The sequence below is a fragment of the Delphinus delphis genome, chromosome 6, assembly GCF_949987515.2.
Source record: "Delphinus delphis chromosome 6, mDelDel1.2, whole genome shotgun sequence".
Taxonomy (NCBI): Eukaryota; Metazoa; Chordata; class Mammalia; order Artiodactyla; family Delphinidae; genus Delphinus; species Delphinus delphis.
The window spans coordinates 99011357-99032789 of record NC_082688.1 but is presented as its reverse complement, the minus strand read 5'-3'; the positions used below and the strand labels follow the sequence as shown (position 1 = coordinate 99032789).

The 21433-nt window shown below is 42.9% G+C and overlaps 1 protein-coding gene across 1 annotated transcript; it reads right to left on the bottom strand.

Annotated features, from left to right (window-relative positions):
* Window positions 1-1635: 1635 nt before the first annotated feature.
* Window positions 1636-20653, bottom strand: NPM2 (nucleophosmin/nucleoplasmin 2). The gene is given in 7 exon segments (XM_060013555.1): window positions 1636-2038; window positions 2040-2235; window positions 3023-3116; window positions 19504-19629; window positions 19796-19881; window positions 20038-20118; window positions 20385-20653. Coding segments are annotated over 6 exon segments (744 nt in total). The 5' UTR covers window positions 20096-20118; window positions 20385-20653; the 3' UTR covers window positions 1636-1854.
* Between the last annotated feature and the right edge of the window lie 780 nt (window positions 20654-21433).

Sequence of the window (21433 nt, the reverse complement as noted above, 5' to 3'; positions counted from 1 at the left end):
CCTTCCCCCAAAGCTGGGGATGGGGTAGTGGTGCCGGGCGTGGGGGGGGGGGGCGTGGTGGGGGCGGTGGAGGGAGAGGGAGATAAAGAGCAGAACACAGCTGGCTGGCTGGCAGGCAGGCAGGCAGGCCAGGGTGTGCTGGCACACGGCTGCCCTCTGCCGGGCTCACGGGCTCACTGCAGCCGGCAAGGACAGCTCCCGGGGAAGGGAGAGACAAGCTGCAACAAGGTCCTAGCAAAGCAAACTTTATTGTGGGTCTGAGAGGTCGGGGTTCTTCCCTCCAGGTCCTGCTGCAACCGAGAGTTGGGGTGAGGAGCTCTTGTGTCGCCCCCAACACGTCCATCACATTCAGACTCAGCACGGTGGTCTCACGGGCCCTCCCTCGGTCACTGTGGCCAGGCCAGTCCTGGCTCCTCATTTCTTAAATCCTGGCTTTTTAGGTCTGGGTGTGGTTTTGGCCTGTGAGAGAAGGCGTTGCTCCAGTGTTCCACCCTCTCCCCATCCTGGCACCTTCCCAGAGAACATCCCTCCTCCCCCAGGAGGACCAGCCCCTTCTTATCAGCACTCACCTTTCCCACAGGGCTCCTGTCTTTAGGATGGTATCTGGAACGGGGGTGGGGTTGGGCAAGGAGTGGGGATGTGGGAAAGAGAGAGCTCAGTCTGATGCCAGTAGCCCCGGGCCCTCTTACTAGTGCCCAGGCTGCAGAGCTGGGCCCTGGGCACTTCCAGGAAGCAGGGGGCTGTGACCTGCAGAGGTTTGCCTCTCCACCTGTCACCCGCCAGGGACCACTCTGACTCTCTCTTATTTTTAAAATTTTTAAATTAAAATTATTTATTTATCTATTGGCCCACCACGCGGCATGCAGGATCTTAGTTCGCCCACCAGGGATTGAACATGTGGCCCCTGCAGCGGAAGCCCAGAGTCTTAACCACTGGACCGCCAGGGAAGTCCCTGACTCTCTTTTTAAACAAGATGTTTTTTCTTCTTAAGCTTCTATCTGCTTGCCTTTATTTGTGTATAAGACACAAATGTTTCTTATCATAAAAGTAACGTTAACCACATTGCGCAAAATATAGCAAATAGAGAATAAATTGCCTATACTTTTCTTTACCTCCTACTAATATTAACATTTTGTTTCCTTTCAGAACTTTTTTGTTTGTGAAATAAAATGAAAATAATTTGGGACTTCCCTGGTGGTCCAGTGGTTAAGAATCCACCTCCCAATGCAGGGGACGTGATTCCTGGTCGGGGAACTAAGATCCCACATGCCGTGGGCTAATTAAGCCCGTGCGCGGCAACTACTGAGCACACGGGCCACACCTAGAGAGCCTGCGCACCTCAACGAAGATCCCAACCAAGATCCCGCGTGCCTCAACTAAGACCCAATGCAGCCAAAAAGTAAATAACTAAATATTAAAATGAAAATAATTTAATATCCTGCTCTTTGAATTCTAGAAACACTTTCCAGTTTGCTATATTCTTCATGGGCATTATATCACATGCCACTGAGAAGACGTGACATCGTTTAAGCAACTGGTATATTGATGGACATTTACAATGCTTCCATTTTATACTATTATTTGAATAATGCAGTGATATAAGTTTCTTAGTGCATATATTTCCCTCATATCTTGGATGGGATTCTTTGGAAGGAACTGCCATAAGTGGGAAGAAGTCAGAAGATAAGAACTGTTAAATGCTTTTCAAAAAGACTGTGCCAACCGACAGTGGCAGCACACCTGTGCACCTGTGTCTCCGTGTACCACACACCTGCACACACACGTGCATCATCCTCTTTCAAGCACGATGTACCTCAACTAAAAGATTTTGGCTCATTTAATAGATGGAAAGAGTTACCTCACTGCCACCTCCTCTTTTTCCACCTTTTTTTTCTGGAAACCAAACACAAGCATTATTGGGAGTTCTGGCAAGGCCCAGGGGCAGAGCAGACTCCCGCCGGGCACCTGGCAGGTGTTGCCCCGGGCCTCAGTGCACTCAACTGGGGATGCCTGGTCCAGGTTTCTGAGGAGCCTTTGCAGTGGGGGGGTGTCCCTCCCTCACCTTGGCAATGCTTGTGTGCTTCTGGGGCGCCAGCCTCTTGACTTGTTTGACAGGGGTCTCCTTCTCCAGGGACACATCTGTGTCTTCGTCGTCATCATCTTCTTCCTCTTCCTCCTCTTCTTCCTCCTCCTCTTCTTCCTCCTCCTCCCCCTCCTCTTCCTCCCAGGATTGGTCTGAAGTGTCAGCGATGGTGTGGGAGGAAGGCAGGGCCTCTGAGCCCGAGGGTCTCTGCCAGGCTCCCCTTCCCAGATCTACCTGCCCAAAGTGCGGCTGGCGGGGTGGGGAGGGCAGTGAGGGCTGAGGCCACGGCAGGAGGGCAGGGGAAGTGGTAAGCTGCAGCTCTGGCCAGGCCGGAGGGGGATGTACACTGGGAAGGAGAGTGTGAGGGGAAGGAGGGAGAGGGTGGGGACACAGCAGCGGAGGAACTCAGGCCTCATCCTGAGGCAGGTGGAACCCGCCCGGGGTTTGGAGCAGGAGAGAACCCTGATGGAAGAGGCACCACTGGACAGAGAAGAAGGCAGTTAAAGGTCTGTCAAAAGAGTCAAAAGCACAGCGAATTGCCAGGGTCCATGTTACTGCTACAGCTACACACTTCACAGCAGGTAAAGTTTTGAGTGTGCTCTGGTACCAGGCGTTATGTTAAGTGCTTTTTCTGAATATGCCATTTATTCCTCACAACTAGGAGGAATACACTTGAAGATGGAACCAAGTATAACCCCACCCCCGTGTTATGGCTGGAGGGCTGCAGCCCACAGAGGACGTGGCGGAGAGGTAAAGGAGAAGTGGGGCTAGGAGGCGTGCCCATGGCCTCCTGGTCCAGGCTGCTGGTGATTCTGTTGCCTTTGGGGATCTTCTCCAATAATTCAAGAATCCCTCGAGTGTTTGAGTACCTATTATGTCCTTGGCCCTGTGCTGAGCACTGTACCGGCAGACCTTTCTCGGGTCCAAGCTTGGACTTACCATAACATTCCTGGCCACAGAGGAACACGGGTCCAGAGCCAGCCCGGAGCTGGAACGTGACAGGAGGAGAAAGCTCCAATCCCGCCAGGACAACCTGCAGGGGTAGGGGGTAGAGGGTAGGGGCAGGAGTAGAGAGGACAGGCCACTCGGGCCTGGTACCTGGCTGGGGGTGGGGGATGGGGGCTGGCCTCAGGCAGAAATACTTGGTTTATTCCCTCCCCTCAACCACACATGCTTCAGGGCTTTCCTGGACCTCTCTGCACTCTCAGCCCCCTGGACCTTCCTGCTGAGGTGGACTCTGTTGGAGAAGAACATGGATCTGATAATCTCATTCCTGCCAAGATCACAACGGTCTTCCAAGCTGCGGTGCAGCCGTTAAATAGTCTGATAACTATGGACTGAACTGTGTCCCCTCAAATTCTTACATTGAAGCCCCTAACCTCCAATGTGCTGATATCTGGGGATGGAGCCTTTGGGACCGTAACTAGGGTTAGTTGAGGTCATGAGGGTGGGCACCTTGTGATGGGATTAGTGCCCTTAGAAGACGAGACCAGACAGTTGGCTTTCTCTCTAGGCCATGTGAGGACACAAAAAGAAGGTAGCCATCTGCAAGCCAGGAAGAGGGCCCTTACCAAAACCCAACCGTGCTGGCACCCTGATCTCAGACTTCTAGCCTCCGGAACTGTGAGGAAGAAATGTCTGTTGTTTAAACCACTCACTGCATGGTATTTTGTTATGTCAGCCCAAGCTGACTAAGGCATTGATCAAATGAGAAAAGCAGATGCAAAGTTGTATTATAGTCTTCCTATCATCTTATAAGTAATGTGTGAATATTCATAGGAGTAAAGGTTAGAAATATATTACAGTGCTAACCATAATTTTCAGTGGACAGTACCACATTTATTTTCTTTACACTTTTCCAAACTTTGCAAATTTTCTAGAGTAACAATGATGATACTTAAACTTCTTGAGTTCTTACCATGTGCCAGGCCCCATGCCACACATTGTACCTGCTTTATCTCATCTAAATCTTCACAAGAAGCCCACAAAGGAGGTGTTGTTATTTTACAGAGGAGGAAACTGAGGCTTAGAGAGATTAACTTAGAGTTTCTGGTTCAGAGAGGAAGCAGATAAGTGAAAACTGATCACAAACACCTAGAAATGCTGGATAAAACGTAATTCAATGTTTTTACTGCTTGGTTGAATGGTAAGACAGAAAGAAGTGTCCCTGTGCATCAGAAAGAAGAGCAGCCTGTGCAGAGGCTGATGCCACAGCTGAAGGGAGGATGTCCTTGAAAACAGCAAGGACTTTGGGTTGTGACACTCATGTGGACAGGAGACAAACCCTTGGGGAGGGGACCTTCAAAGGGCTACATCTCAGTAAAAAGCCCCATGGTGAGGGTTGAGGAGAAGGGACTGAAGGACCCTAAGCCATCTAACTAGAAAGGCCCCACCATCAAAGGAGGGAAACAAGAACCTGGGGGTGGGATAACAGAGTCTCCTGTGAGAAGCTAACAGCTGTGGTTGTACCTCTCACTTAGAGCAAATCTGAATTTACTCGGTGGGCACTGCCAAGCCAAGAGATCTGTATAAAATCCCAGGCTTGCGATCTTCCTGTGGCAAATGGCAGATGCAAACACAAAACCAGTCTCTAGGGACACTCTGAATTCTTTTCACACAGAATTCCTTCACAAAACAGAACCAAACCAAACTGGAAGAGGTTTGAAACAGCCCTGCTAGAGTCTGGCAGCAGAACAAAACAAAATGTACAACCAGGAACCTGAGATAAGAGAATAACAACCTAAACCACATGAAATGTGTGACGAAGATCAAATAAATATAAGAGTAGGAATCAAAATAATAAGAACAAGATATTACAAAAAAGAAAAAGAGGGCTTCCCTGGTGGTGCAGTGGTTGAGAGTCCGCCTGCCGATGCAGGGGACACGGGTTCGTGCCCCGGTCCGGGAAGATCCCACATGCCGCGGAGCGGCTGGGCCCGTGAGCCATGGCCGCTGAGCCTGCGCGTCCAGAGCCTGTGCTCCGTAACGGGAGAGGCCACAACAGTGAGAGGCCCATGTACTGCAAAAAAAAATAAATAAATAAAATAAAAATAAAAAGAACCAAAAGCAGCTTCTAGACATCAAAAACATTAGCATTGAAGTAAAGTGAACAAATGGTTAAAAAGCAGAGTGAAACAGCTGAAGGAAGAATCAGTAAATTGGAGAAGTGCTGGGAAGAAATTACCCAGTATGAAGCACAGAGAGAAATGAACAAAATATGAGAGAGAAGCTGGACGTGGAGGACAGGTGAGAAGGTCCAACATGCATCCAATCAGAGGTAGGGACTGGAGAGAATGGAGTCAGTGTTCCAAGTGATAACGGCCAAGAGTTCTCCAGAAATGATCCAAGACAGATCCTCATATGCAGGAAACCTCATCCCTGAAAAGATAAATAAAAATAAATCCACACCTGAACATACTATGGTGAAATGACAGATGAGAACAAAGAGATGAGCTTAAAATCAACCAAAGAGGCCAGATTTCCAAAAAAGGAACAATAACCAGGCAGACTGAGATTTCAACAGCAACATCAGGAATCAGAAAGAGGTCAGGAATCAGACCTCTTACCTAGAAGTATATACACAGCCAAACTATCATGAAGGAATGAGGGTAAAAGAAAGGTATTTCTGAGCAAGCCCAAGTAAGTTTACTACTCCCAGGTCTACAAAAGGATGTTCAAAAAGATGGCAATTAAATTGAGAAGTAGGTGCAAGAAGCAGTGATGAGAAAAAAAATTGGTATAAATAAATAAATAAATAAATACCTAAGGAAACATTGCCGTAAAATAAAACAACACTAGTCATGACTAGTGTTGAGCTGGTTTAAAACACGTTGGAGCTAAAATGCTACATGATGACAATATGTATGTTAAAATGAAAGTAATTAGAATCCCCTGGTTTGGGAGGAAGAAAACATTAATTTTTGACTTTGATCATGCATGACTGTTAAAAAATTAAGGAGAACAAATAAAGATTAGAATGAGATTCTATAGCTTCTAAACCAGTAGAAGAGAAAAGGGGAAAAGAAACTTTAATCAATCTAATAAAAGACAGGAAAACTAGAAAAAAGAAACAAAAAATTTTAAAAGGCAAGGAAAATAGAAGCACAAACTACATGCTACAAGTAAATCCAAGTATATTAGCAAGTCACAATCAATATAAACAGACTATACTGGCTGGATAGATTAAAACAAGGTCTAGCTACATACTGCTTATAAGAAACCTTATAAGGACGAAGAAATGCTGGAGTAAAGAGATGGAAATATACATACCAGGTGCAGCAGAGGCTTCCAGTTGCTTATCCAATAGCCATTCTTTCCTTCCATAATAACAGCACCCTGATATTACTGAAATACTATACCCAGCCAAAAACTGCATTCTTCAGTTTCCTTTGCAGTTGTGACTATGTTACTAATTTCTGGATCAATGAGCTATAAGCAGAATTTGGAAGGTGGTACTTGTGGGAAGACTCCTTAAAAGGTGGACAGAGAACTGAGAGAAGTCCCTGTGGTTTTCCCTTGCTGCTTCTTTCCTATTACATTAATTGTAGAAGTGAGGGCTGGAGCTGCAGCAGCCTTCCTAGACTGTAAGGTGATTTTGAGGATGGTAGGTCTGCACTAAAGACAGGAGAAAGATATGAGAAGACTTGGTCTTTGGTGACCATGGAGTCATCTCATCAGCTCTGGACTGCCCATCTCTGGACTTCTACGCAATACAGAAATAAATCTTAAGCCCCTATAGTTGGGTCTCTGTTACGGCAGCCACACATGACTAAAATGAAAATGAAGCTAGTTGTACTTTCTGGTGAGTGATGTTGATAATGGGGGAGGCTATGTATGTGTAGGGGTAGGTGGTATATAGGAAATCTCTGTAACTTCCTCTCGATTTTATTGTAAACCTAAAACTGCTCTTAAAAAATAAAGTCCCTAAAAAATGAAGCTAGTAGTGTTTGTTACGATTAGGTTTGGTAATAAGTGACAGAAAACTCCATAACAGTGGCTTACACAGGTAGAAACTCACTTCTTTGTCACATAAACTAAGTCCATACATAAGCTATGAGTACACCACTCCTCAATCACCAGGGATCCAGGCTCTTTGTACCGTGTTGCTCTCATTCTCAATACACGGCTCCCACCTCGCCCAGGATGGCTGCTCTTGTTCCAGTCATCACATCTACACTCCAGGAAGGGACAAAAAAGTGGTCACATGATCTCTCTTTAAGGACATTTTTCAGATGTTGTAGATCCCACTTCTGCTTACATTGCATTGGCCAGAACGTCATGGTTATGCCAAACTTAGAGGGAACATAGTTTTTATTCTCAGTAGCCTTGTGACCAGCTAAAAGTCATGAATCCATTACTAAAGAATAAAGGAATAATGGAGATTGAGGGACATCTGGGAAACAAATTAATATCAGATGATATAAGCTTTAATTCAATAAGTATTTTAGGGATAAAGAAGGTCACCACATAATGAAAAAATTTAGACAAGGAAGATATTTACAATTATACAAGGAAAGTAAAAATTCTACAAGAAAGCTAAACCTGTAAATTATATGCATCAACAACACAGTCTGAACATACATAAACTATAGCCACAGTAATCAAGACAGTGTGATATTAGAGGGATAGACACATAGATTGACAGAAGACCTAGAAATAGACACACACAAATACCTGCAACTGATTTTTGACAAAGGTTCAAACTCAATTAAATGGAGGAAGCTTTTTCAACAAATGGAGCTGGAGCAATTGGACGTCCATAGGCAAAGAAATGAACCTTCACCTAAACCTCATAGCTTATACAACAGTGAACTCAAAATGGATCATGGACTTAAGTGTAAAACATAAAGCTATATGACTTTTGGACAAAAACGTAGAAAACCTTCATGATCTCAGACTAGGCAATGTGTTTTTAGACTTAACATCAAAAGTCATAAAAGGAAGAATACAATAGACCTCATCAAAATTAAAAACGTTTGTTCCATAAAAGCTCATGTGAAGAGGATGAAAAGACAAGTTATAAACTGGGGAGAAAATATTTGCAAGCCATATATTTGACAAAGGACTAGTGTCTAGAATATATAAAAAATTAACAAAATTCAACAGTAACAAAACAATTAGAAAATGAGCAAAAGACATGAACACTTAACTGAACATACATATGGCAAAAACCGCATGAAAAAATGTTCAACATCATTAGCCATCAGGAAAATGCAAACTAAAAGCACAATGAGACATCACTACACACACATTAGAAAGGCTAAAATAAAAGAGATAGTGACAACATGAAATGTCGATGAGGATGCAAAGAAACTTGATCACTTATGCATTGCTGATAGAAATGCAAAATGGTACAGCCACTTTAGAAAACAGTCTGGCAGTTTAAGAAACTAAATGTGTAACCACCCTCATATGGCCCAGCAATTGCACTCCTGGACATTTAACCCAGGAGAAATGAAAACTTAGCTTACGCAAAAACCTATACACAAATGTTCATATCAGCTTTATTTGTAAGAGCCCCAGATGGGAATCAGACCAGTTTTTCCACAGATGAATTGTTGAACTGTGGTACAACTATACCACGGAATACCAGTCAGCAGTAAAATGAACGGATCTCCAGGGAATTATGCTGAGAAAAAAAAGCCAGTTCCCCCAAAGTTACATATGTCTGATTCTATTTCAAGGACCAAATTTTAGAAATGGAGGACAGATTGGTGGTTGCCAGGGGTTAGGGGGAGGTGAGGGAGCAGGAGGGAGGTGAGTGTGGTTATAAAAGGGCAACATGAGGGACGCCTGGGGTGTTGGAACTGTTCAGTATCTTGGCTGTGGTGGTGGATATAGGAACTTAGGTGACAAAATTGTATAAAAGACAGCACTCCAGAGATCTGTAGAAGGCCCCCTTGAGTATGCAGTTAAGTAGTAATCGGAACATCCATGCAAGCAAACTACCTGAGGCTGGAGAAAGAATCATCATAAAGATGTCTGGAGCTCACAGAGTAGAAAATCTCATAATTTATGGGGCATCTACTGGAGTACTAAGAAGAGTCTTGCTACAGTAGTGGGGCAAAATTAGACTAAATTCAGCTTAAATCCCTAACAAAGCTTAAAAACAAGACACAAAAGGATCAAATGGTATTTAAGTAACTTCACTGCATCCCAGAACAAAATTCAAGAATACTTATAAAACTGTAAAAATATCCAGCATCCAAATAGTAAAATTCATGTCTAGCATCCACTCAAAAATTACCAGACAGGACTTCCCTGGTGGCACAGTGGTTAAGAATCTGCCTGCCAATGCAGGGGACGTGGGCTTGATCCCTGGTCTGGGAAGATCCCACAAGCCATGGAGCAACTAAGCCCGTGTGCCACAACTACTGAGCCTGCACTCTAGAGCCCACAACTACTGAGCCTGTGTGCCACAACTACTGAAGCCTGTGCGCCTAGAGCCCATGCTCCACAACAAGAGAAGCCACCGCAATGAGGAGCCCGCTCACCGCAACGAAGAGTAGCCCCTGCTTGCCGCAACTAGAGAAAGCCTGCACACAGCAATGAAGACCCAACACAGCCAAAAATAAATAAATAAATAAGTTTATTAAAAAATAATTACCAGACATACAAAGAACAAGGAAGCTACAACTCATAATGAAGAGGGGAAAAATTCAATAAAAACTGAAACAGAAATGACATAAATGAGAATTAGTAGAAAAGAACATTAAAACTATAGTCCACATAGTCCACATGTTCATGAAAGATTGAAAATGAGACACGGAAGACTTGAAATTTGTAGAGGTGAAAACGACAATATCTAAGATGAAAACATACTGATGAGATTAAGAGCAAATTAGATATTGCAGAAGAAAAGAATAATGAAACTGAGTAAATAAAGACTATCCAAAATGAATACACAGACGACAAATACTTTAACAAAACGAAAAGAGCATAATGAACTGTGGGACAACTTTAAGGAGCCAAGTATACGTGTAATTGGATTCCTCAATGGAGATGAGAGAGAATGGGGAACAGAAAAAAATGACTGAAGGAATAATGGCCAAAAATTTCCAAATTTGACAAAAATGGTAAATCCACAGATCTAAGAAGTGCAGTGAACCCCAGTGCATTTTATAATCAAATTGCTCAAAACTAGTTACAAGGAGAAAATCTTAAGAGCAGCCAGAGGAAAAAAGACATCACATACAGGGGAATGAAGACAAGGATGTGAGAAGATTTCTCCAAATAATGCAAGCTAGAAGACAATGGAGAAATTTTTTCCAGTGTTGGAAGGAAAAAAAGTCAATCTAGAGTTCTTTACCCAGTGAAAATACCTTTCAAAACTGAAATGAAATAAGGACTTTCCAGGCATACAAAAGCTTAAAGAATTCATCATAAGCAGATCTGCATTACAAAAAATGTTTAAATCCTTCACACAGAAGGAATATGACACCAAATGGAAATTGAATCTACACAAAGGAGTGAAAAGTACCAGAAATGGTAAAAATAAAAATGGTTTATTCTAAGTTCTAATCTCTTTAAAATATAGACCGTTTAAAGAAAAAAATAACAACAATGTAGAGTAGGATTTATAGCATATGTAGAAACAAAAGTTATTACAACAATAGCACAAAGGATGGGAAGTGGTAAATGAAGTGTGCTGTAGTTAAGATTCTTATATTGTACATGAAATGGTATAATATTATTTCACTATAGACTGTTGTAAGTTAAAAATGCATACTGTAAACTCTAGAGCAATGATTAAGAAAAAAACCAAAGAGATGAGGTACACCTAAGAAGCCAATATTGAGGATGAAAATGTAACCAAAAAAACCACTTAGTTAATCCAAAAAGCCAGAAAAGAGGAAGAAAGGAGCACAGATGGGACAAATGGGAAAACTAATAGCAAGATGATAGATTTAAACTCAACCTTGTTGATAATTTGGTTAAATATTAACTGTCTAAGTGCTCTAATTAAAAGGCAGAGATAGCAAGTGGATAAAAAAGTAAAACTCAATTAGGTGTTATCTAAAAGAAACCCAATTTATACATAAAGATACAGAGGTTAAAGTAAAATAACAAAATAAAAGAATAGGAAAAATATACAACACAAACACTAATCAAAAGAGAGCTAGATTGGGGCTTCCCTGGTGGCGCAGTAGTTGAGAATCCACCTGCCAATGAAGGGGACACGGGTTCAATTCCTGGTCCGGGAAGATCCCACATGCCACGGAGCAACTAAGCCCGTGCGTCACAACTACTGAGCCTGTGCTCTAGAGCCCGTGAGCCACAACTACTGAAGCCCGCGTGCCTAGAGCCTGTGCTCCACAACGAGAGAAGCCACTGCAATGAGAAGCCCGTGCACTGCAATGAAGAGTAGCCCCTGCTTGCTGCAACTAGAGAAAGCCTGAGTGCAGCACCGAAGACCCAACACAGCCAAAAATAAATAAATAAAATAGACAAATAAAAAAAAAAAGAGTTAGATTGACTATATTAGTCAGACCAAGTAGACTTCAGAATATTTATCAGGGATAAAGAGGAGCATTTCATAATGATAAAGGGATCAATTAACCAAAAGGATATAACAATCCTAGAAATGCAGGATTTATTAGGATGCACCTAATAAAAGAGTTTTAAAATACATGGGGCAAAAACTGATAATTAAAAAGAGAAATAGACAAAGACATAATTATTGTTGGGGTCTTCAGCGTTCCTCTTTCAGTAACTAATAGATCAAGTGGACAGAAAATGAGTCAGGATATGGAAGACTCGAACAAAACCATCAACCAACTTGGTACAATTGACATTTATAGAGCAATACACCCAACCATGGGAGAACACACATTCTTCAAGTGTGAATGAAAGAGTCACCAAGATAGAACATATTATGGGCCATAAAGCAAGTCACAACACTGTTTAGACTGAAATCATATAAAGCATATTTTCAGACCATAATGAAATTAAAATAGAAATCAATTAAAGAAAGAATTAGAAAATCTCTATTTGGAAATTAAAAAGCAAACATACTTCTAAGTACCCAGGGACTGAAGAATAAAACCAGAAAATAATTTGAACTGAATGAAAATGAATATAGTACTTATCAAAATTTGTGGGATGAAGCTAGAAAGATGCTTAGAAGGAAATCATAGCATGAAATGCTTATATCTGAAAAAGGTCTAAAAAATCAATAATATAAGATTATGCCTTAAGAAATCAGAAAAAGATCAGACTGAAACCAAAATAAACAGAAGAGAGGAATAAAGAACAGCTCAATTAAATACAAAAGTGGAAAAACAATAGAGAAAGACTGATGAAACCAAAACTTGGTTCCTGAGAAAGACTGATACAACCGTTAAACCTCTAGCCAGACTGGACCTGGTAAAAAGGAGAGAAGACACAAATTACCAACATCAGGAACAAAAGAGCAAACTTTAATACAGATAATACAGAAAAGGATTAGGGAATAATATGAACAACTTTATGCCAGAAAGGTTGACAATTTAGATGAAACAGAAAAATTCCTTAAAAAACACAAACATAAAGCTCTCTAAACAAAATAAACCAAATAGTCTTATATCCATTAAATAAATTTAACTTGTAGTTAACCAGATTGCTTCACAGGTGAATTCTACCAAAACATTTAAGAAAAAGAAAAAACAAAACAAATTTACATGAATTCTTCCAGAAAATAGAAGAGAACATCTTCCTTTTCATTTTATGAGGCCCAGAATTACCTTATGCTAAAATCAGACAAAAACATGACAAGAAAACCATAGACCAATGTTGCTTATAACATAGACAAAAATATCCTTAATAAAATAGTAGCAAATGGAATCCAGCAATATATAAAAAGGTAATACATTATGATTGAATGGGGCTTATACCAAGAATGCACAGTGGGTTTAAAATTTGAAAAAAATCAATGAATGTAATTTGCCACATAACAAAATAAAGGAGAAAAAAATCACCTCACTACATGCAGAAAAGAATTCTTTGACAAAATTCAACACCCACTCATGATAAAATATCTCAGCAAACTAGGAATAGAAGGGAACATCCTCAAACTTAATATAGGACATCTACCAAAATCCTTCGTCTGTCTTAATGGTAAAAGACTAAATACTTTCCCTCCGGTAAAAGGCAAGGATAGTCCTGCTCTTACAACTTTTACTCAACATTGCACTTGATGTCCTAATCAGTGAAGTAAGACAAGAAAAAGAAACGCAAGGCATACAGATAGAAAGTTAAGATGTTAAACTGACTTTATTCACAGAAGACATGAATAAATACATAGCAAATTCTGTGGAATCAATGGAAAGCTGCTAGGACTAATATGCAAATTTAGCAAGGTTAGATAATACAAAAACCAATTATATAACTATATACTAGTACTGAATAATGATAAAATAAAAATTTTAAATAGCATTTCTGTACCTTATCCCATATAAAAAAATTAACTGAAAATGGCTCATAGACTTATATATAAGAACTAAAACTTTAAAACTCGTAGGAGAAAACACAGGAGTAAATCTTCATGACCTTGTGTTAGGCAATTGTTTCTAAGATTCAACACCAGAAGTAGAAGCAACAAAAGAAAACACATATAAACTGGACTATATGAAAACAAAAAACTTTGTGCTGCAAATGATATCATCAAGAAAGTAAAAAGACAACCCAGGGAAAGGGGGGTAACTATTTGCAAATAAGCTGATAAGAGGCTTGTATGTAAAATAAAGAACTCGGGTTTCCCTGGTGGTGCAGTGGTTGAGAGTCCGCCTGCTGATGCAGGGGACACGGGTTCGTGCCCCGGTCCGGGAAGATCCCACATGCCGCGGAGCGGCTGGTCCTGTGAGCCATGACCGCTGAGCCTGCGCGTCCGGAGCCTGTGCTCCGCAACGGGAGGGACCACAGCAGTGAGAAGCCCGTGTACCGCAAAAAAAAAAAAAAAAAAGAACTCATACAAGTCAATAGTAAAAAGACAAATATTAAAATACATTAAACTCAAACACAGTTTTACAAAATTAATAAAGATTTGAACAGAAAATTCTCCAGGAATTCCCTGGCAGTCCTGTGGTTAGAACTCCATGCTTTCATTGCCAAGGGTGCGGGTTCAATCCCTGGTCAGAGAACTAAGATCCCACAAGCCACACAGCCAAAAAAGAAAAAACAAAAAGAAAGAAAGAAAATTCTCCAAAAAAGATATACAAATAGCCAATAAGCACATAAAGAGATGCTCAACGTCATTAGTCATTAGAGAAACGCAAATCAAAACCACAGTGAGCTACCACTTCATACCCACTAAGATGACTAATCAAAACCAAAGACAAAAACAAGTGTTGGTGAGGATGTGGAGAGATTGGAATACCCGAACATTGCTGGTGAGATTGTAAAATGGTGTGACCACTTTGGAAAACAATATGGCAGTTCCTCAAAATGTTATATATATGAAGCTACCATATGACCCAGCAATTGCACCTCCAGGTATATGCTCAAGAGAAATAAAAACTTATGTTCAGGACTTCCCTGGTGGCGCAGTGGTTAAGAATCCGCCTGCCAATGCAGGGGACATGGGTTCAAGCCCTGGTCTGGGAAGATCCCACATGCTGTGGAGCGACTAAGCCCATGAGCCACAGCTACTGAGCCTGCGTTCTAGAGCCCGTGAGCCACAACTACTGAAGCCCACATGCCTAGAGCCCATGCTCCACAACAAGAGAAGCCACCGCAATGAGAAGCCTGCGCACCGCAACGAAGAGTAGCCCCCGCTTGCCGCAACTAGAGAAAGTCTGCATGCAGCAACGAAGACCCAACACAGCCAGAAATAAATAAATAAATAAAATGTTAAAAAAAACTTATGTTCATACAAAAATTTGTACATTAATGTTAATAACAGCATTCCTAATAGCCAAGTGGTAGAAACAACCCAAATGTCCACCAACTGAACAGATAAACAAAACGTTGTATATCAATACAATGGAATATTATTTGGCAATAAAAAGGAGTCAAGTACTGATACATGCGACAACATGGATAAACCTTAAAAACATTGTACTAAGTGAAAGAAAGTGGTCACAAAAGACCATACAGTTTATGATTCCATTTATATGATTTGCCAGAATAGGCAAACCTATAGACATAAAGTAAATTAGTGGTTGCCTAAGGCTGGGGGTAAGTGAATGTGGGAAATGGGAAGTGACCACTGGTAGGTATGGAGTTCCTTTTTGGGTTGATGAAAGTGTTCTAAACCTAGATTGTGATTGTTGCACAACTCTGAATTTACTAAAAATCACTGAATTATATACTCTAATGAGTGAAGCTTATGGTATGTGAATTTTCTTCCAATAAATATGCTAATCTCATTTTTAATAGCACCCCAAATCATGAAATATGTGGGGGTAAACTTTACAAAGTACATAGGGGACCAGGACCCTGAAAATTACAAAACATTCCTGGGAAAAGCTAAAGATGTAAACAAATGGAGAAATATATCATGTTCAATTATCGATGACTCAAAATTGTCAAGATGGCAATTCCCCCCAAAGTAATCTATAGATTCAATACAATCTCAATCAAAATCCCATCAGACTTATTTTTAAAGAAAGCTGATTCTGAAACTTATACGGAAATGCTAAGGACCTAGACTTGTCAACCCAGTTCTGGAAAAGAATAACAAAATTGGAGGACTCACACGATCTAATTTTAAGACTTACTATAAAAGCACAATAATCAAATTAGTTTGGTATGGAATGAGGGTAAACATAAATCAATGAAACAGAATAGTGTATAGACATATATGCATACACATCTGGTCAACCAATTTTTGGCAAATGCCAAGGTAACTGTGTCGGTGAAAGAGCAGTCTTTTCAATACTGGAGCATTAGATATCAATTTGGAAAAAATGTCCTTCTATCCTCATTTCATACTATACAAGAAACTTATCTTGAAACGGATCATAGACTTAAATATAAGAGCTAAAACAATAGCATTTCTAGAAGAAAACATAAAAGGAAACCTTTGTGACCTTAGTTTAAGCAATGATTTCTTCGGACACCAAAAGGATGAACCATAAGAGAAAAAAATGTTAAGTTGAACTTTATCAAAATTAAAAACTTGTGCTCTTCAAAAAACATTATTACAAAAATGAAAAGGCAAGCCACACATCAGGAGAAAATATTTGTAATAAAGGACTTATATCCAAAATATATTAAAAAAAACTCCTACAAGTCAATAAGAATAACTCAATTATTTAAAAATGGGCAAAACATCTAAACAGGTATTTTGCAGAAGAAGATACACAAAAGACCAAAACCCAAATAAGAAGACGGTTAATATCACCAACCCTCAAGGAACAATAAAAACCACAATGAGGTGCCACTGTATATGTACTAGATTGGCTAAAATTAAGAAGACTGACAATGCCAAGTGTTGGTGAGGATGTGGACCAACTGGAATTCTCATAGACTGCTGGTAGAAATGCAGAATGGTACAGCAATTTGGAAAATAGTTTAGCAGTTTTGTATAAAGTTTAACATATGCTTCCTATGTGATCCAGCAATATCACTCCTAGGTATTTACCTAAGAGAAATGAAAACACGTCTATACAAATACACTCAAACATTCCTAGCAGCTTGATTGACAATAGTCCAAAAACCGGAAACTACCCAAAATGTCCATATGTCCATTAACAGGTGAACGAACAAATTTTATATAAATTGTAGAGTGGCATATTACTCAGATATAAAAAAGGAGCATATTACTGTTTTATCAACAACGGGGATAAATCTCAAAAGCATTGTGCTAAGTGAAAAAAGCCAGCACAAGAGACTACATATTGTATGGTTCCATTTAAATGAAATTATAGAAAAGGCAAAACGATAGTGACAGAAAGTAGATCAATGGTTGCCAGAGGCAGTAGTAGGTGGAAGGAACAGACTGCATGAGGCATGAGGAACTGGGGGCAGGGCGGTGGAAATTCCCTACCTTGATGTTGGTGGCTATTGCACAATTTGTCAAATGCATCGAGCTGCACACTTAACACTGGTGAATCTAACTGTATATAAATTATATCTCAATATAGCTAATAAAAGAACTGACTCAAAGAAATAGAAACATCTGAGAAGACCTAAACCTATTAAATAAATCACAATAGTTTAAAAATCAAACCAGTCCCACACAGTTCATTCACTTATTTACTCACTCATTCATTATCTATTGAGTTCCTACAACATACCAGACACTAGTATAGGGGCTGTATGGATAATGCAGCAAAGCAGGCAAAATCCTTGCTCTCTTGGAGTCTATATCCTGGTTGGGGGGAACAGACAATGCACAAATGAAACCTCATGTCAGTAATGGGTCCTATGGGGGAAAAAGTGATCATGGGTGGGGTAGAAATGGGGGCGCTGTTTGTGGCCAGGGAAGACCCTTCAATGAGATGACATTTGAACAAAGACCAGATTGAAGTCGGGGGCAAGTGTGTCCCTGGCATGGGGGGACATGAAATTGACTAAAGGGGACCAATGATGAAGGCAGGTATATCTCATAGGAGGCCCTGCAATAAGCCTGAGCAAGAGGTGATGGTCACCTGGACCAGAGCGTAGCAGGGAGGTGGTGAGATGTGGTTAGATGAAGGTAGAGCCAACAGGATTTGCTGGTGGGTCAGATATGGGGTGTTAGAGAAAGAGGGTTTTATCCTGGCTAATTGGAGGAATAGCTATTTACTGGGAGAGGATCAGGTCTGGGGATGGGGGAAGAGATTATAGATAGAAATCAAGAATTTGGATTTAGACATGCTAAGTTTGGAATATCTATGAGATATCTGTTAAGTGTTTTGAGTTGGACAGAGGATCTGGAGCACAACAGAGAGGCTGGGTTTACAGAATAAATGTCAGAGTCTTCATTTGCATAGGTGGTCTTTAAAACTATGGGAATGGATGAGATTTAGGGAGATCTCATAGATAGAGAAAAAAAATAGGTTTGAGGGCAGTTTTACAGATCAGCCTCCCAGGTCTTTAAGGGCAGATAATCCTGGTCTCATATTCACTGTTCTGCTGCATGGAAGGAGGGAACACGCCACGCCTTGGTTCATGAGGCTAATATGCCTTGACATCCAAATAAGATGTGGAATTTATAGGCCAACCTCACTTATGAGTATATAAGTTTTAAAGAAAAGTCTTATTAACAAAGCAAATCTAGAAGTTTATAATACGATCAGTAATGTTTATCTCAGGAATGCAAAGTTGATTGAATATTATTCTATTAGTATAACTTACCACATTAACAGATTAAAGAAGAGAGAGCCCCTGATAATATGAATAGGAAAGCATTTGATAACCAATTTGATAATCATGATTAAAAAGAAGAAAATTCAATTTTTCAAAGTAGAGTAGGATTAGACGGAGATTTCCTTAACCTGACAAAAGGTATCTACCAAACACTTCATACTTAACGGAGAAACATTAGAAGCATTCCTTTTAAAAAAAATCAGGTATGGGGGGGGACTTCCCTGGTGGCGCAGTGGTTACGAATCTGCCTGCCAATGCAGGGGACATGGGTTCGAGCCCTAGTCAGGGAAGATCCCACATGCCGCAGAGCAACTAAGCCCGTGTGCTGCAACTACTGAACCTGCGCTCTAGAGCCCGCGAGCCACAACTACTGAGCCTGCGTGCCACAACTACTGAAGCCCGTGTGCCTAGAGGACATGCTTCGCAGCAAGAGAAGCCACTGCAATGAGAAGCCCTTGCACTGCAACGAAGAGTAGCCCCCGCTCGCCGCAACTAGAGAGAGCCTGCAAGCAGCAACGAAGACCCAACGCAGCCAAAAATAAATAAATCAGGAATGAAACGAGGACATCTACCATTATCATTTTATCCAATATTATACTGGAGGTCCTAGCCAGTGTACCTGGATTTAAAAGAAACAACAACAACAACAACAACAAACAACACAAAGACTGCCATTACTCACAAAGAAGATCTGCATAGAAAACTCAAAATAAGTTATTAGAGTGAGACTTTCTGGATACACAATCTGGATACACAGGCAGTATGTAAATCGTCAACACTGGTCTCCAACAGTAAACAGTTGAAAAATGTGATTTGGAGAGAGGTTATTTAACTTGCCCAAAGTCACACGGCTGGTAAAGAGCCGACTAGGAGGGAGTTCCCTGGCGGTCCAGTGGTTAGGACTCAGCCGGCCACCCCGCCCCCGGCCCACCAAAAAAAAAAAAAAAATTATGGACTAGGATGGAAACAGGGCTCCCTGCCTCCTGGGTCCAAGCTTTTAGTCCTGGGCTATATGCCTCTCTAGCACTGGTTGTACTTGTACAGGAGCCTGTACCCCACCTTTGGGTCCGTTCCCACGCAGCGGGTGAGGCCTGAGCAGGGCCTCCTAGGGCTGGAGCCAGGGTGTCCTAGGCCCGCAGGGAAAGGCTCACCATGGGGAGGACGGAGGCCCGAAGAGAGGCCAGGGTGATGGGCTTCCTCCTTCTGTCGTCCTGGCTTGCTGGGGGCAGGATCTCCACGAGGTTCATCTCCTCTTTGGCTTTCTCCCCCAGGCAAATCTGAGAGGGGTGGAAAACGAGCAGGGCTCCTCTTCACCCAGAGGGCGGAGGAGGCAAACCCTGTTCCAGCTGCGGGCACGGGACAATCCCACCTGCTCCTCTGTGGCTGTCCAAGTCCCTCCCTGCTCCGTCCTTCCGCCCCTCCTTGGGGCTGGGGGGTACCCACCGTACTAAGCAGCAGCATACAGTTCTGCTTCCCCACCTTCTGGGGTCTGAAGGTCCAAGTCGGCTTCTCCTGGCTCAGCTCACAGCCTGCGAAGGGAGACGGAGGGCGGAAGGCGTGGCGTGGGGCGGGCAGGCTCCAGGGAGGCGCGCCTCTCTGCCTCCAGCCCTAGGTGCACCCCCTGCCCCCGGTGACGTACCCCCAGCCCCCCAGGTGCTCCGAGAACAGCCTGGAGCCTCACTCACCCCAGAGCAAGGCCAGTGTCGCCTTTTCGGAGGTGCTGCTAGTACGGCTGCGATTCATGATGCGGGGCGGGGGCCGAGCAGCTGCGAGGAAGGGCGCGTTACAACCCCCGGCCGACAAGGCAGCCCACACCCGAGCTGGGGACACCCCGGCGGAGCGCTCCGCCAAAGGACGGTGCTTAGATCGCCCAGAGCGGGAGAGGTGACCGAGGCGCCCGGCTGCCCCGCCGGCCCTCCCAGCACCCCAGGGGTGCAGCGCCGGTCAGCCGCGGGCAAGGCGGCTCGGTGCCCGGTCTCATGTCCACTCGGCCCCGGGCCCCGGCCCTCTCGCAACCCCTCCTCCACCTCACCGTCGCTACTCCGCGTGCAAGGCTCACGCCATAGGCTCCTCCTCGGATCGCTTCCCTCTTGGGCTCCCTCCCTCCGGCCTCATCCTGGCCTCACCTGAGGGCCGGCCGCCCACAGCGGGCGGTTATGAAGCCTGGGAAGGGGCAACGGGAGATGTCTCATCAGCCCCATTCCGTTCTTCCACTCTTTCCTCCTCTCCGCTCCTCAGAAGCACCTGGAGAGCTCGTTAAAACACAAAGCGCTAGGCCTCACCCACCTCCATCGTTTCCCACGGGGAGGTCTGGGTGTGACCCAGAGAATTAGCATTTCTAACAGGTGCCAGGTGAGGCGGACGCCGGTGGGCCAGGACCGCACCGTGAGAACCACGGTCCTGACCAATAGGGACTGACTGAGGTCTGCTGCCGGAGCCCGCCCAGCGCCCAGCGTGGAGATGCTTTGCTACCAGGTAGGAAGCGCAGCCTTGTCGGCCCTTCGTGCTCATCGTCTTTCTTCGTGTCCTTTCCCTACCCTCTAAGTGTGGGCCTCTTGCCAGGCCCAGAGGGCCTGACCCTCAGGGCTGTGGTCCTCGGAGAGGAAGAGCCCTGTTTCCAGAAGGATGACTTCTCCCAAGGCTAGGAAGGGGTGGAATACACCACGGGGCACTGCGAGTGACCTTACAAGGGCGTCATTTCACAAACAGCAGTTCACACAGCACAGTGATGCCCTTAAACGTTTGTTTGGGTGGGGGGTAGTGAAGAGGAGGAAGCTTTTCAGCTGACCACCGCCCTCAAGTAACACCTCTGTTTGGGAGACAGAAATAACCAGGAATCTCTCTCATTGCATTCATATCCATCATTTGCATCCTGGAAACTTCTCACCTGCATATAAAGTTCACTGATTTTCAACCAAGGTGTCAAGGGAAAGGATAGTCTTTTCCAAAAATGGTGCTGGAGGAACTGGATTTATCTTTCTGCAACCCTGATTGGAGCTTCTGCTGTGCAAGAATCAGTTTTTTTTTTCTTTTTAAAATGCCAGCTTTATTGAGCAATAATTCATATACAAAAATGTACCA